Source organism: Rattus rattus, chromosome 5, assembly GCF_011064425.1.
Source record: "Rattus rattus isolate New Zealand chromosome 5, Rrattus_CSIRO_v1, whole genome shotgun sequence".
Taxonomy (NCBI): Eukaryota; Metazoa; Chordata; class Mammalia; order Rodentia; family Muridae; genus Rattus; species Rattus rattus.
Genome location: NC_046158.1, coordinates 35,824,844 through 35,838,979, shown reverse-complemented (window position 1 = coordinate 35,838,979; position 14,136 = coordinate 35,824,844). Strand labels below are relative to the sequence as shown.

Here is a 14,136-nt window from a genome sequence, read left to right as displayed (position 1 = left end):
ATCATGAAGGTCAAATCTCAGTCTTTATGGGTTTGAACAGAAGAATATGTTTCAATGTCTATTTGCAATTCAACGACAGCTTCCATGGGAGCCTTGAGCGCCCTTCACTCTGTACACTCTGATATCTCCAGGAGCATCAGGAGAATCAAGTGACCAGCTGAGGTGCTCTGTCTGGAATCATATTCTTTCCTAAGACCTTCAAATTATTTGGGCCTCTTTGCCTCCCGCTGATAAGAAGGTATAGGGATATGAGGATTTTACTTTTGTGATTTGTTCTTTTATAGGGTAAATGATCCTTGACATTTGCTTCAAACCACCTGACTGAGAATGTTCACTGCCGCTCCCCCACTTTCCACTAAAGCCTTTAGCCTGGCGATGCTGCAGTTGCAGAGGCAAGAATGTGTCATGAGAATGAACGGACTCAGGCTCACAAATACATCCCACCAGCACCAACACTGCCATGTTAACAATAGTCTATTTTGAGCAGGCAGCTGTCAGGGTGAAACTGGGATAGAGGCAGGAGTTAAGATGATGGAGTTCTAGGATAAAAATAATCCAGGGGAAGAGCAGAGCATCTGTGGGTCATGTTTCTTGCCTGCTCTACTGTGTGTAACCTTGGTCAAGTCACTCCTCACAACTGCTCTGGAATATAGGTTGTTATACGGTGTGTAACCTTGGGCTCTTCGCCCTTTGTCATTATTTCCTGAGATTTTCCTTCTCACCTCTGACCTATACATGAAGAGAGTGAGGCCTAAATTTTTCCAAAACTCATGACTATAAGGAATCAAAAAAAGGAGGTTATGGAGCCCGTGGAAAGAACCCTCAATGAGAAGCTGGAGAGTCTGCATCTCAAAGCTGCTAGCTGTTTCCTTTATACAGAGTCACTATTCTCATCACTAAAGCATTCAGGGCAGGTTCCTATCCTTAGTGTTGCTCTGAAGCACCTATTATCAAACAGACAAGCACATATAGCATACATAAACATACGTGTATCACTGTCTAATAGAGTAAGCATATCTTAAGAATCTCAACAAGACACAGTCTTCCCTTCACGAAGAACCTTGACAAACCAAGGAGGCCTAGGCACATCATTATGAGGTAGAGTAGCTGGGTTCAGAAAGAACTTGACTGATGAAGCACAATTAGTACTTAGTGATGGCAAGACTAAGCATTGGTATTCAACCCATCATTTCTGAATTGTGAGCCCTTGTCTTTCCTTCTCTCTCTCTCTCTCTCTCTCTCTCTCTCTCTCTCTCTCTCTCTCTCTCTCGCACACACACACACACATGTATGCATTTATTTATTTACATTTCAAATGTTATTCCCTTTCCTGTTTCCTGTCCATAAACCCCCTATCCCTTTCCCTCCCCTTCTTCTATAAGGGCGTTCCCCTCTCCATCCCCTCCCCATCCACTCTCCCTTACTCTCCCCCCTCCTTGACAATTTCCTACACTGGGAGTCTAACATTGGCAGGACCAAGGGATTCTCCTTCCATTGGTGCCCAACAAGGCCATCCTCTGCTACATCTGCAGCTGGAGCCATGAGTCTGTCCATGTATACTCTTTAGATGGTGGTTTAGTCCCTGGGAGCTCTAGTTGGTTGGCATTGTTGTTCTTATGGGGGGTGCAAGACCCTTCACCTCTTTCAATCCTGCATTTATTTCTTTATTTGTTAATAAGGAGATGTAATACTTTATCAGTCTGTCATGGCTGTTGTAGCAGTCACATGAGATAACATGCATGAAAGATAAAGGGTACCAGCTGCCTGGCCTGACTTGCTGACTCTTGATGAACAATAAAGTGTGGTATGCAATGTGCAATGCAGTCAATGGCCACGGCTGAATTACCACCATAATGTGAGCAACCCCGCTTCTCTGTAGATAATGCTGGGGTGATGGTGACCATAACAACCTTGAATTATTTTTCTTAGGACAACTAAGAGTTCAAGTGGCAAGAACTTTGCAAATGTCCAGTTCTCCATCTCAACTCTTTCTCATGGCCAGTTTGGCACATTTGAAAGGCAAGCCCATATAAAGGTACTGGAGTTTGCCATGATATCCCATAATTCTGATGTTTTTTCCAGGGAAGTCTAAATGTCTCTGTTTAGTTTTGAAAGAAAACAAAACAAGGCCTGTAACCATTGCTATTTTTCCTAAGATTTCTTCACCTTGTTGGGGGAGGCATGGTGACTCGTTCTTCTCTTTGGAAAGCTCTTTTGGAAGAGGTCAGCCAGGGAGGACAACAGGAAATTATGTCCTGGGACAGGGGGACCCAGGGCAAATATTACATCGCGAGTTTGATAAAATGAGACTGGTGGTTGAATTTGGCCCTGGCTGAGACGTCTAAGCAATTGGTGTGAATAGGTTCAAAGTGCTGAACCTACTCGTATGCTCTCTCAAGTGTACTTCCAGCTCCTGGGCAGCATTTGGGAGGATGTGGGAGGATGCGTCCTGACCTGCTTTAACTTCCTCAGTGTTAGGTTAATTAAGACCCATGGGACATTTCTTTGCTTCGAATTAATGGCTGAAATGCAATTTATATTTTCCTCCTCTGGTAGTCTTTCTCTTTCAAGTGTAGTTCTGTGACAAAGGAGGACATATGAAGGTTTCAGAATTATTTCTCAGCCATATTTAACCATTGCTGTTATGATCTAGCTTCTGCTTTTTAAACATTTTCATATATATATGATATATATGATGCATATGATGTATAGGTATATGCATATATATGATGTATATGTATTTCATATATATTATATATAAATATATACATCCATCCTCCTCAAATTGTGGAACAGAGTGCATGTGTGCATGTACAGATACACATGCAGCTGAAGAAACACAGTTGAGTGCTTTCACCTCCACATGTGAAATCAGGAGGGAGTCCTTTGAGGTGCTGTTTTTCCTTATCTCTGATGGGTTCTTTCCTCTCTGGGACACATCACAGCTTCTCCCATTTTGCCAGATAATGTTCTCCAGTCACTATTAGTCATAGAATCACCCCAAAACACCAAGACAAATATTCATCATAATGAAAATAAAATCAAATTGTATTTGATTTAACCTTTTATTTTCTTTCAGTATAATAATGTTCAAGAAGCCTCAGGATGTGGAGAATGTATGATTAGCTACTGTCCTCCTCCCCATCTTCCTTTTATTTTAACTGCAGCTTTTTTCAGCTTCCCACAGTCAACATTAAGATTCCAGAAACTTTTCCCTTAGTAATTTTGGCAGTTTCATAGGAAATGCCCAGTGCAATCTTTTGCTTCTCATGTTTGCCAAAAAGTATTATTGGTTAACAGTCCTTGCTCTGAACTAAGGTAGCAAAGACATAATGGCCTTATGGGAGAATTTGACAGAATTCTGTAGGAACAGCCAGCATTATGGTAGGCTGTTGAGCACTGTTACAATATAGCAGACATGAGTGCATTGTGACTCATAGATTTTCTAAAATGATTATTCAAATTTTGCTTTATGTGTATGAGTGTTTTGTCTATGTACACATGCACGTGTGTGTGTGTGTGTGTGTATACCATGTGTGTACCTGATGCCCCTGTATGTCAAAAGAGGGCATCAACTCCTCAGGACCTGAGTTATAAATGATTGTTAGTCACTGTGTGGTGCTAGATTTTTGATCTGGGTCTTCTACAAGAACAGTAAGTAGTCTTCCTTGCTAAGACATCTCTCCAGCCCCTATTCTTATTGAAATTTGAAAACTATTAGGGAAAAATTCTTTTAAATATTTCTTTCTCCAAGTACAGATTCAGGAAGTGCACTCTTAAAATAAGTTCATTTTTGCAGTTCTATTTTAACCATAGGTTCAGGCATAAAAACAGACTTCTTCAAGTAGAATGGATTTTTGAGAGGAAAGGACCTCAGCTCAGCAACAGGTGTGTGTGTGTGTGTGTGTGTGTGTGTGTGTGTGTGTGTGTGTGTGCTGTATGTGGTATATGTGCATGTGAAATACATATGAATGTTGATCAGTGCTGATGTAAACACCTTCAAGAACTAAAAGCAAAGACTTCAATGATTAGATTTTTACCTTTAAAGGATTAAATATGGTAGATTAAAGTAACTGTCAAAAGAACACTTGGTTTTTGGTATCTTTTATATGTAAGTATTCTAGGTAGAAATAAAATTCTATCTTATGGGTTGGGATTTGGCTCAGTGGTAGGCGCTTGCCTAGCAAGCGCAAGGCCCTGGGTTCAGTCCCCAGCTCGAAAAAAAGAATAGAAACAAAAAAAAGAAATAAAAAAAAATTCTATCTTATTTCTTGAATGAAAAAAATCTAAACAAGAGCAATTCCCTTGCTTCAAAGTCAAAACATTGAGACTGAAACTAAGAGAATAAAAATATGGACTAATGAATCAATTAATAACTCAGCATAAAACAGGACATAGATACCTTAAGCTAAATGATAATACTCTACATATTCAACACGAGAAATCAAGACACAGTTAGAAATTTATGAGATGACTTATTATAAGCTTCGTTTGAACTGATAACCTGTCATGGATTTATTGTTTAACAGTAGCATTAGTTTTCAAGACCCATGTCAGAGAAATATGCTTATAAAGTGTGTATTATGCCAGCTTTTATCTTTGGAATGTGAAGCTCCATGCTGTACCCTCAGGGAGTATGAAGTAAAATTGAAAAAAGTTTCTGCAGAAGCCTGGAACATCACAAAAAATATGCTCAAGGCTCTTTTTCACTGAGGAACCAAAGTGATTCAGTGGAAAGAAGGCTGCATACATTGAATGCTGTTGGAATTTAATGGTTGTAGCTATGTCATGGCCCAGGACAAGGTATACTACTACATGGGGATTCTGAGTAATATTGGATTAGCACATGAGGATAAAAATGGTGAGATCACGTAAGCAGGTTGCAGAGGAAATCAACTAATAAACAGGTGATAGTCAGGAGCATCACATATAGAAAACATAGTCATGTGAGCTGGCTCAACAGGTGAAGAAGTTACTATGCGAGCATGTGGATGATGGAATCCAGCAAGTGATGGCTGCCTAGGATCTCAGTACTGAGGAAGCAGAAATGGTGGAAACAAGCTGTCCACCTGGGTCAGTAAGCTGTAGGTTCCACAAGGTACCCTAATTCAATAAATGAAGTAGAGAGTAATGGAAGACACACAAGGTTAACTACAAGCCTACACACACACACACACACACACACACACACACACACACACACACACACACACTCACTCATGTCAATATACATACACACACATACATATCAACTACAAACATTTCTTACAATGTTATGAGACTGACTCCTCAATGCTGAGGGACTTGAGAGACTCTAAAGATGTCTTAGGAAACACAACATGTGAACCACAATAGATATCTACTACCAGTAAGAGAATTGTAGACAGCCCTGAGGACACAATTTGAACAATGCTGGTAGCAGAGAGGGGTCCTTTGTTTTGGATAAGACTCTGAGATAGAGTAATAACTGTTTCTCTGGGTTATGGAAGGAAGGAGTTGTAAGAGGTGGTTTGAAAAAGAGATTCTGACTTTAAGGCTAAAGTAGGAGGTGTTGTCCTGGCAACCCTGTCTCTTCTCGATGTCAATCTTGTCCTAGCATATCAGTCAATTTAGCTGTAAGAAGTTAACTAGAAACTAGTCATTATCTGGCCTAAGGGAAATGAAATCAAAATGAATCTTGCAAATCCCAGCTTTTAATCCCTTTTCAATCTGTATTCAGCAGAAAGTTATAATATGGTACTCACTCTGTAATCTATAGGAGCAGTTTTATTTTAAAATATAAACATCTGGAAGCTATTCCTAAAGTTTTGAAATCTAAAGATTATGGTAGTCTGCACTTCAGCTAATTATGATGCCTGGTTCTTAGAGCACCCTACCTACATACACATGCAAGTAAGTACATATTTTATTACTATATTTTATACTAATTTTCTCTAAGATGACTAAAATTTATTACCTTAAACCCTATTATATGCATGAGTAAGACATTTCAGATAATTTTGACCAAAGCTGAAGAAAAATAATATCAAGCGTTAAAAACACTACAACAAAATACCCTTCCTCCGAATCCTGCCCACCTAAAAAATATACCACATATTTTATTTGTATTTTCGTCTAAACATATTCATGGGCACACATAATTTGCAAGTGTGAGGAAAATAAAAGAAAAATGAATTATTCTCCTTTAAGGAAGAACACCACAAAAGGACCAAAAATCCTTTGAGGGTTTCACACGTAAGCATTCTGATGCCTAACATCTTCATCTGACTGGGGTTGGAGTGGAACATCAGCCAGCCACACACACACACACACACACACACACACACACACACACACACACACCTATATTTATCCAAGGTGGTTTGTGTGGCAAGAGGGAGGGGACTTGCCTGTGTGTTCTCTGACTCATCATCTCAAGCACACGTGTCAGTTTCAGAAACAGCAGCTGGACAATCTCCTGCAGAAGACAGAGTCCAATTGTAACCTTCCTAGCCTGCAGGACTCCAGTTCCTCAAACAAAATTATAAATTAACAAGCTCTGGAAGGCAAGGAGCCTTCAATAAATCAGCTGGGTGATAGCATTAGTGTTTGTTCTAGCCTCATACACTGATCCTTGTTTTTCCACTTAGAGCTGTATCCTGTGCTCCTGTACCTCGCTTGATTCTTTCCCAGGCTGGGAGCAACCTGCTGGACACCAAGGGCTCACTTAAACAAAGCTGCCTAAAAAGAGACTTTTTTCCTGAAATCCTTGTGGAATATTATAGCTAGTGCTCAATACTGTGACACGTAGGATTTCGGGGGATAGCTGGTCTAACATTTTAGAATTCTTTTTGGAAGATAATACACAGGAGACAGGAGAGAGAAAGAGAATTTTGAACGTGAATTTTGTTCTCTTCTCTACAAAGAACTAGGTCAGTGATCTGAGACGTTTAAGTTCCTAGGACCTCAGTTTCCTTCTCTGGGAATATTGTGTTCTTTTCATGGGAGTATGGGTGGCACAGTGCCAACAGTACATGGCTAATTGCTCTGTATCAATGGTTAAGAGACTGTCTTCTTTGACACTGGCATCATAATGAATACACTTCTTTTGATACCATGAGTAAAGGTTCATCTGTACACGTCTTCTTTCTGAGAACCCTGTCTAAAACCTTGCCCCAATTGCCTAGCTTCAAAATATTTTCTGAAGAAGCCAAAGAAAGCCATTGTTTATGTACTGCACATGCTCAAAGTCTCAGTCTCGCTGTTGGTGGCTTCTCCCCTCCAGGCTGGCTTAGCTTGGAGAGCGGAGCATCAAGTGTGATCAGAGCTGTATTATTAATTAGTGGGTAGTGAACACATGGCTACAAGTATCCTCACTTGTAAATACACCAAAGAGAGCCTGAACCTGCACTGGAATCATTTCTCTGTCTCCACCTTGCAGTGAGGGAGGTAAAGAGTCTCATTGTTTAAAGAACTGAATGCGAGGTCCGTTGGGAAACTCAGAGGCATACTACTGTGGGCAAGTGATACACATCTAATATAAAGTATTAGGAAGACACTAATTACACAAGCGCCCTCATCTAATAAATCAGGGTAGAAAGCCCGCCCCCTCCTCTCTCAGGCTCACAAAGTCCACATTCATATTTGTAGATTCCTGTAATGCAGAAACTCTGCAAGCAGATTCATAGGTAGCGTGCTCCTGAAGTTCCTGCAGGTGTTTGCTTGTTGATGATGGACTTTTCCCACCATTACTGCTCCACGTGGCAGAATACACAAATGTGTATTATTCTCACCACCAGAAGGGCTTTTACCTTTAGAGAACAATCGTCTCTTCTCTTGTCCCAGTCACTATTACTTATGGTTTTTCTAAGATTTAACTGCAGGGAGACTTAGGAGGCTGCTTCTCCGTGTACAGACCAACATTTCCTAGATACACTTCCTGAGCTTGAAAACAACGAAACTTTCACTCTTGCTGTTATAATGGAATTGTGCTTTACATTTTATTACTTAGCTATAGATTATCACAAATTGGGTCACTACCATGAGCAAAGGTTCTTTCTGAGAGCCCTGTTGAAAACCTGCCCCAACTACCTACTTACCAAAGAAACATTTTCTGAAGAAGTTAAAAAAAAAAAACAAAACACAAAAAACAAACAACAACAAACAAAAAACCCCAGTCATTGTTTATGTACTACACATGTTCAAATTGACATTCAGAATCCTGCTTCCAGGCTGGCTTGGCTTACGGAACTGAACATCAAGTTGTAATTAGAGCTACATTACTAATGGATAGTGAACACATGTCATTGAGGCAGTTTTTTTTTTTTTTCAAATGGAAGAAACTGAAAGCTTAAGAAAGGAGTTGAGATGTGATTGTATAAAGAGAGCGCAGGACATTTCGGATAGCAGAACTTTTCTCTGTGCGCAGGGTAAACTATTTGGTTAACCATCAAATAATTACTGTCAAATGAATTCCTAGGTGGCCAAAATTCACACAAAATTAAATTGCAATAAAACCCTTCTGTTCATAAGCAAAGCTCAAGAAAAGAGAAGAGAAATGGGCCTTACCCAGCAGGCCTTGTGTCTTCAATGGCTCTGTCCACTGGAATCAAGTCGCTAAGGTAGACATTGAAGTTTCCTTCCTTCCATCTCTGTTCAGCCTCCTTCTTCTTTCCAGGGGGAACCACTACAGGGCGCCCGAACTGACCTGGAGCATTGAGATCTCTTGGAGAGAGGGTCACATCGATTCTGAGCACGTGATGCTTTCCAGGGTTTTCAGAGATATTTACATGGCTTTGCTGGTGTCCTAGAGTTGTGGCCTTGGCAGTCCAGTTGCTTCTTGCTGTATGGAGTTCCTCAGCTAAGGTGGGCTTCGACTGAGACACAGCTCTCTTTAGAGCTAATGGAGAGGACAAGGTCTGGCTCTGACTCCTGGGGATATGTTTTCCTTGGCTTCCACCCAGTAATTTAGGGAAGACAGTTTGGGTTTTAGAATTAGGTACCTCTTTGGTGTCTGTCTTTGGGCCTTCCTCTTTAGTTATAATCACAATCTGACTTTCAGAGAAATTAAGTTTCTTCCCTGGCGCCACTTTGGCCCCATCGGCTTCTGGCAATACTCCCAATCGCGTCTCATTTGTAGATTGTTTCTTTAAGTGACCCACATCGGCAGTGAACTTAAGAAGAGGGAGCGCTTTATGGGCTTCATATTTTAGGTCTTTGCCCTGAGCCTCAGTTTTCTTTGTGACCGTGACTTCCTCGGGTTTCAGGATTGGTAGGCTGGCAAATTGTATGCTTGATTTTGTTACTGTCTGTGATTGCCACTTTGATCTGTCAGTCCTGACACTGATGGTCACATTCAGGGCCCTCTGAGAGGCTTGCTTTGATGTATCACTGCTGAGATTATAATTCTCTGGGGCCTCTTGTTTTTTATCCAAGGTTTCTGTATGTTCTGCTGTTTTGTTCAATGGAACTCCTCTTGACGCTGTGAAGGAGTCCTTCTCAGACCCTAACACTGTTGTCTGCATGGGCAAGGAGGAGACTTCAGGCTTGCTGTCTCTCCCCTGGGTCTTCTGCATGGGGAGTGTCACTGGGAGGGTTTGCACATGTGCACGATGCCACAAAGACACAGCCTTCCCCCTTCCCAGGAGGAACTGCATTTTCCCTTTCCTCTGGACTTGGTCCACATTCTCCTCAACCTTGAGTACACGGTTCTCAGCCTTTCTAAAGCTCTCATTGCCTCCCACTCCATTCCGGGGCGGCCTCATCCCTCTGCTGCTGGGGGAAAGGATCTTCATTTGGTCTGCCTCAATTCTGAATCCTGTCTGTTCCCTCCTCATGATATCTTCTTTGAGTATCCCTGTGTTGATCTCACTGAATGAGAGGCGGAGAGCTGCCATATCAAAGAGCAGCCAGATGACAGAAGCTACAAATATAAATGCCAAGACTCGCCCACTTCCTCGGAAAAACTTTCGGATCTTGTTCATCGTACAAAGGCTTGCCTTGCAGCTTGCCCTCTGCTTACCTGGAGTAGAGAGAGAGTTGAGGTAGCAACAGTAGCAGCAGCAGCAGCAGCAGTAGCAGCAGCAGGAGCAAGGCCCCTCTCTTCGGAACCTAGCAGGAAACAGCCGTCCAAAGGGGGAACGCTCAGCTCTTACTGACTGCCTGTCACTCTCTGCCTGCGTGGCATTTCACAGCAAAGCATGTGTGCCCGCTCCCTGGCTCTGGCTAAACCCTAGTACACACTGGCTCCAGGTGACTCCCAGAGCAATCAGCTGCAGCTGCAGGATAGTTCACCGCATCTTGTCTCGGACGGCCCTTGTCCATCTTCCTTCAAGGCCAAGAAAACAAGAGAACGTGGGGCTAGGATGGGGCTGCCGGCAGCAGCTTCTCTCCTCCCAGTTGGCTGCATGCTGTAACTCAACACCATGTCTCAGAAGGAAAACCTTTCAAGCCATTACCCAGCAAAGTTCATTCAGCTCTCACCTTCTGTGCTATGTGAGAGAGTATGTGTTTTAAGGGCAATTAAACGGAAAGCAAACTAACTTAGAGGACATGTGTTCCTGGTTTGTAACCCCTCCTACCCCACTCCTACTCATTAACCCTGTGGTACCCAGATGCTTGCGTGCTTAGTTGGAACAATTAGTTCTTGACCTTAACGTTTCAGTTCTAAGAGGTAAATGGCTTAAAGAAGAGAGCAACTTATAGCCTAATCACCAGAGAGGGGTGTTTAGTTATTTAGGAAACTTGCACCAACAGGTACAGAAATCTTTCTACGTAAGTATGGCAGCCAGTCTTTTTACACTAGTCCATCTTTTTTGTCCCCATTCTTAGCCTTAATAGACTGAAAAAATTTGTCATATTCCTATAAAAAGTTCAGGACACTTTGCTATGATCTGAACGTTTGTGTCCCCCGTCAAATTCAATGTGATATTAGCAATTAAAGCCTTTTGAATGTGCTGAGATAAGAGAGAAGCAGCCCTTATATATTAGATTAATGTCCTTACAAAAGAGCTCAGTGAGCTGCCTTGTCCCCTTCACCATGTGAGGGCCCATCAAGAGGGACTGTTGAAGGAAACCAGTGATAAGGCCTTCCATGACACCATGTCTGTTCATTTTGAATGTCTTAGCCTCCAGAACTGTGAGAAATTAATTCATATTGAGTATAGACTGCTCAGTCTATGGTAATTTTAAATTGAAACTTGAATGAATTAGGACATACTCCTAATTTGCTAAGTCGTGGACCAGTAATAGCTTGACTATTGTGCCAAGACTTTCACTGGACTCTGAGTAACCTTGGGAATTGGAAAGGCCAATAGTTTCTGAGTGACCTTAAAAATCACTCAGAAGTCCTCCTCTATGGATTGTTTCATCTTGTTGCTGTCGTCTGACAGAAGTAGTTTAAGGAAAAATGGGTTATTTTGGCTTCCAGTTGGAGAGTGCAATCCACTATGGTGGGTAAATCATGGTGCAGCAGATTGAGTCTGGTGGTCACAATGTATCATCTGCAGTCAGGAAGCAGAGAGAAAGATCCGTGGTGGTATTAGCTTGCTTTCTTTGTTGTTGTTCTTATATCCCTGTTTACTGGATTATAGAGTTAGACCACCCATGTTCAAGATGGGTCTTCCCAGTTTAGTTATTCCAAGCTAGAAAATTCCTCAGAGACATGCCTCATTTCTGAGTTAATCTAGATCCTATCAGGTTGACAGTATTAATTACCACTGCCCCAAATTCTGAATACCTGAGAAGCAGGAAGTAGAAATGATTTATTGTCATGTAGTATGTCTTTTAAAAATTCACAGGTCTTTTCGATGTAAAGTCAAACTTGTAACACACTGGTCTACTATAAATCCACGCCCCCCACCTCTTCCAGGCTGGCTTTGAGTACTGTCCCAATGATGGTTAATTTCAGATGTCACCCTGGATAGCTTAAAACATAGATAGCTGATAAAGCATCACTTCTGTGTGTTTCAGTAAGGATGCTTCTAGAATGAATTGGCATTTGAGCCGGTGAACTGAATAAAAAAGACAAGAACAGGTGTCAAAAATTCAGAGAAGGAAAATTTACTCTTCTTCGTTTAGGGACAGGATAACTCATGAACTCAGTTATCAGATCTTCAAGTTCTCTGGCCTTTGGTCTCTAGGACTTACACCAGCAGCCTCCTCATTTCTCAGTCCCTTAAGTCTAGACTGGCAACGACATCATTGGCCTCATCTGCCTCTGGGGCTTTCTAACTTGGATGGTACCACACTGTCAACCCTGTAGTTTTCTAGCAATGACAAACATACTGTGGGACTGGGTCTCGGCATCCATAATTGTGAGACAATACTTCTACTGTATCCCTTGTCATCTATTGTCTGTCTCTCACGTGTCTGTCTATTTATTGCTTCTGTTTCTCTGGGTTACTCTGACTGTAGCCTTACGATACTCAATGCTACGTGTTAACTTAGGAAAAACACTAGAATTCTCTGGGCAACAGGCCTCTGACTGGTTTTATGAGAGATTTTCTTAATGTAGTGAACTGTGGTGAGAAGACCCACTGTGTTTGTGGGTAGTATCAGTTTGTGGGCTGGCTGAATGAAAAGGGGATCGGATCGTGGACTTCGTGCTGGCATTTGTGCATTAATTTACTACTCTTCAACCTTGAGTGAAGATGGAGTGCGACCAGCCATGTTGAATTCCAGACAATGGCGAGATTCACTGGAATGGTAAGCCAAGCAAACCCTTTTCTCCCTTAGGTTGTTTGGTTGGTGTATTTTGTCATAGCAATGGGAAATGAAACCAGGATACAACCGCATCATTTTGTAAAATTGCTTCTCTGAGAAATACCTAATAAAAGCTATGTTTCACAAAACAACTGACTCGGGCTGTGCACCTTGTCATTACTAGTTATAAATCCTGAGCATCCGGTCTGAAATTACTGTGCAGGAGTGGTTTTCTGAGAAACCCTGAGATCATATGACGTTCCCTTACTCCAGAAAGTCAATAATCTATCTTTTGAGGTAAACACGGTGTGGAGGGGACTCTGAATTCCTAATTCTTAGTCATTGCCTTCTATAGTGGTTTAGAAGGTTTTACTTTGCTCAGGAGAGAACACGGATGTGAAATATTTTTTAGCCCCTGACTCTCCTCCTTGTTTGATACCTGCCTTCCTATTCTGGGTTGCATTATCCAAACAGCTGATAGCGTTAGAGTTCAGCTCTTTCTTCTGCACATATCTGCCTTTATTTATTTGTCCTTTTAATGGAGCCTGGGTCCTAGGTAAGATACTGAATAAAAGCACACAATTGCTAACGTTAAGGACATCATAGGTTCTAGTGGACATAGAAAGATAAGCACATTTGGGGTATTAATCTACAACATGTAGCATGAAAAACAACTTGGATTTTGTGGTGACATAGTTCAGTAAATATGGATCTTCTTTTAAGAGTCTATTTATAAACTTGAAGACTAAAATAAGAACACACTGATATCATCTGGTTATATTGTAGCCCAGAGGAGAAAGACTAGTTGAACCATAAAATACTGGAGAATTAACAGGTGCATAGATGTGGAGATAGGCCGCTGTGGCTTTAGTGGAAGGACGGCGTTTGCAAACAGCACTCAGGCTCTGGCTTGAGCGTGTGTGTTTCCCACATTGTGTGCCAAAGCATTTCACTCAGCTCTTCCCTTCGAGCATCGCATTCAGTCCTCACAATAATAGCACATGAGAAAGATAAAATTACAATGCTTGTTCTGTAGACAGGAAATGAAAATGAAGAGAAGCAACGTGCTGTACAGCAGGGCTTGGAAGAGTAGGCTCTTGAATAAAAAGGAGCATCACTGTGTGACACTGCTCCGTGTAGTTAAATGTTGCGGAGAGCTGTCCCTGGGACTCAGAGCTTCTTAAATTCTTCACCAAAGAAAAATTTATGTGTCTGGGCATATAAATTAGAGCAATACATTTGAAAGCAATTCTTTGATATGCATATAATTATACTATTTATTAAAGACAAAAGCAAATTCACATACTAGTGAAGTAGGTGTACTTATTTTATCTTAAATAATTAAATTTTGGCTGAATTCCTGATACTATTATATGAATAGCAACTTCAGCATTTTAGGGCTTATAAGTATTTTGGCTTCATAATTATTAGTGTTAATTTATAGTATAAAACAGT

General features: G+C 41.3%; 1 protein-coding gene across 1 annotated transcript in view; it reads right to left on the bottom strand.

The window, feature by feature from the left end:
* The window catches only part of Galnt5 (polypeptide N-acetylgalactosaminyltransferase 5), a 40,746-nt gene extending 30,265 nt beyond the window's left edge, over window positions 1-10,481 (bottom strand). The window contains exon 1 of the mRNA XM_032903316.1: window positions 8,548-10,481. Within this exon, the coding sequence (XP_032759207.1) occupies window positions 8,548-9,962 (1,415 nt within the window). The 5' untranslated portion in view covers window positions 9,963-10,481. The remainder of the gene's footprint in view (window positions 1-8,547) is intronic.
* Between the last annotated feature and the right edge of the window lie 3,655 nt (window positions 10,482-14,136).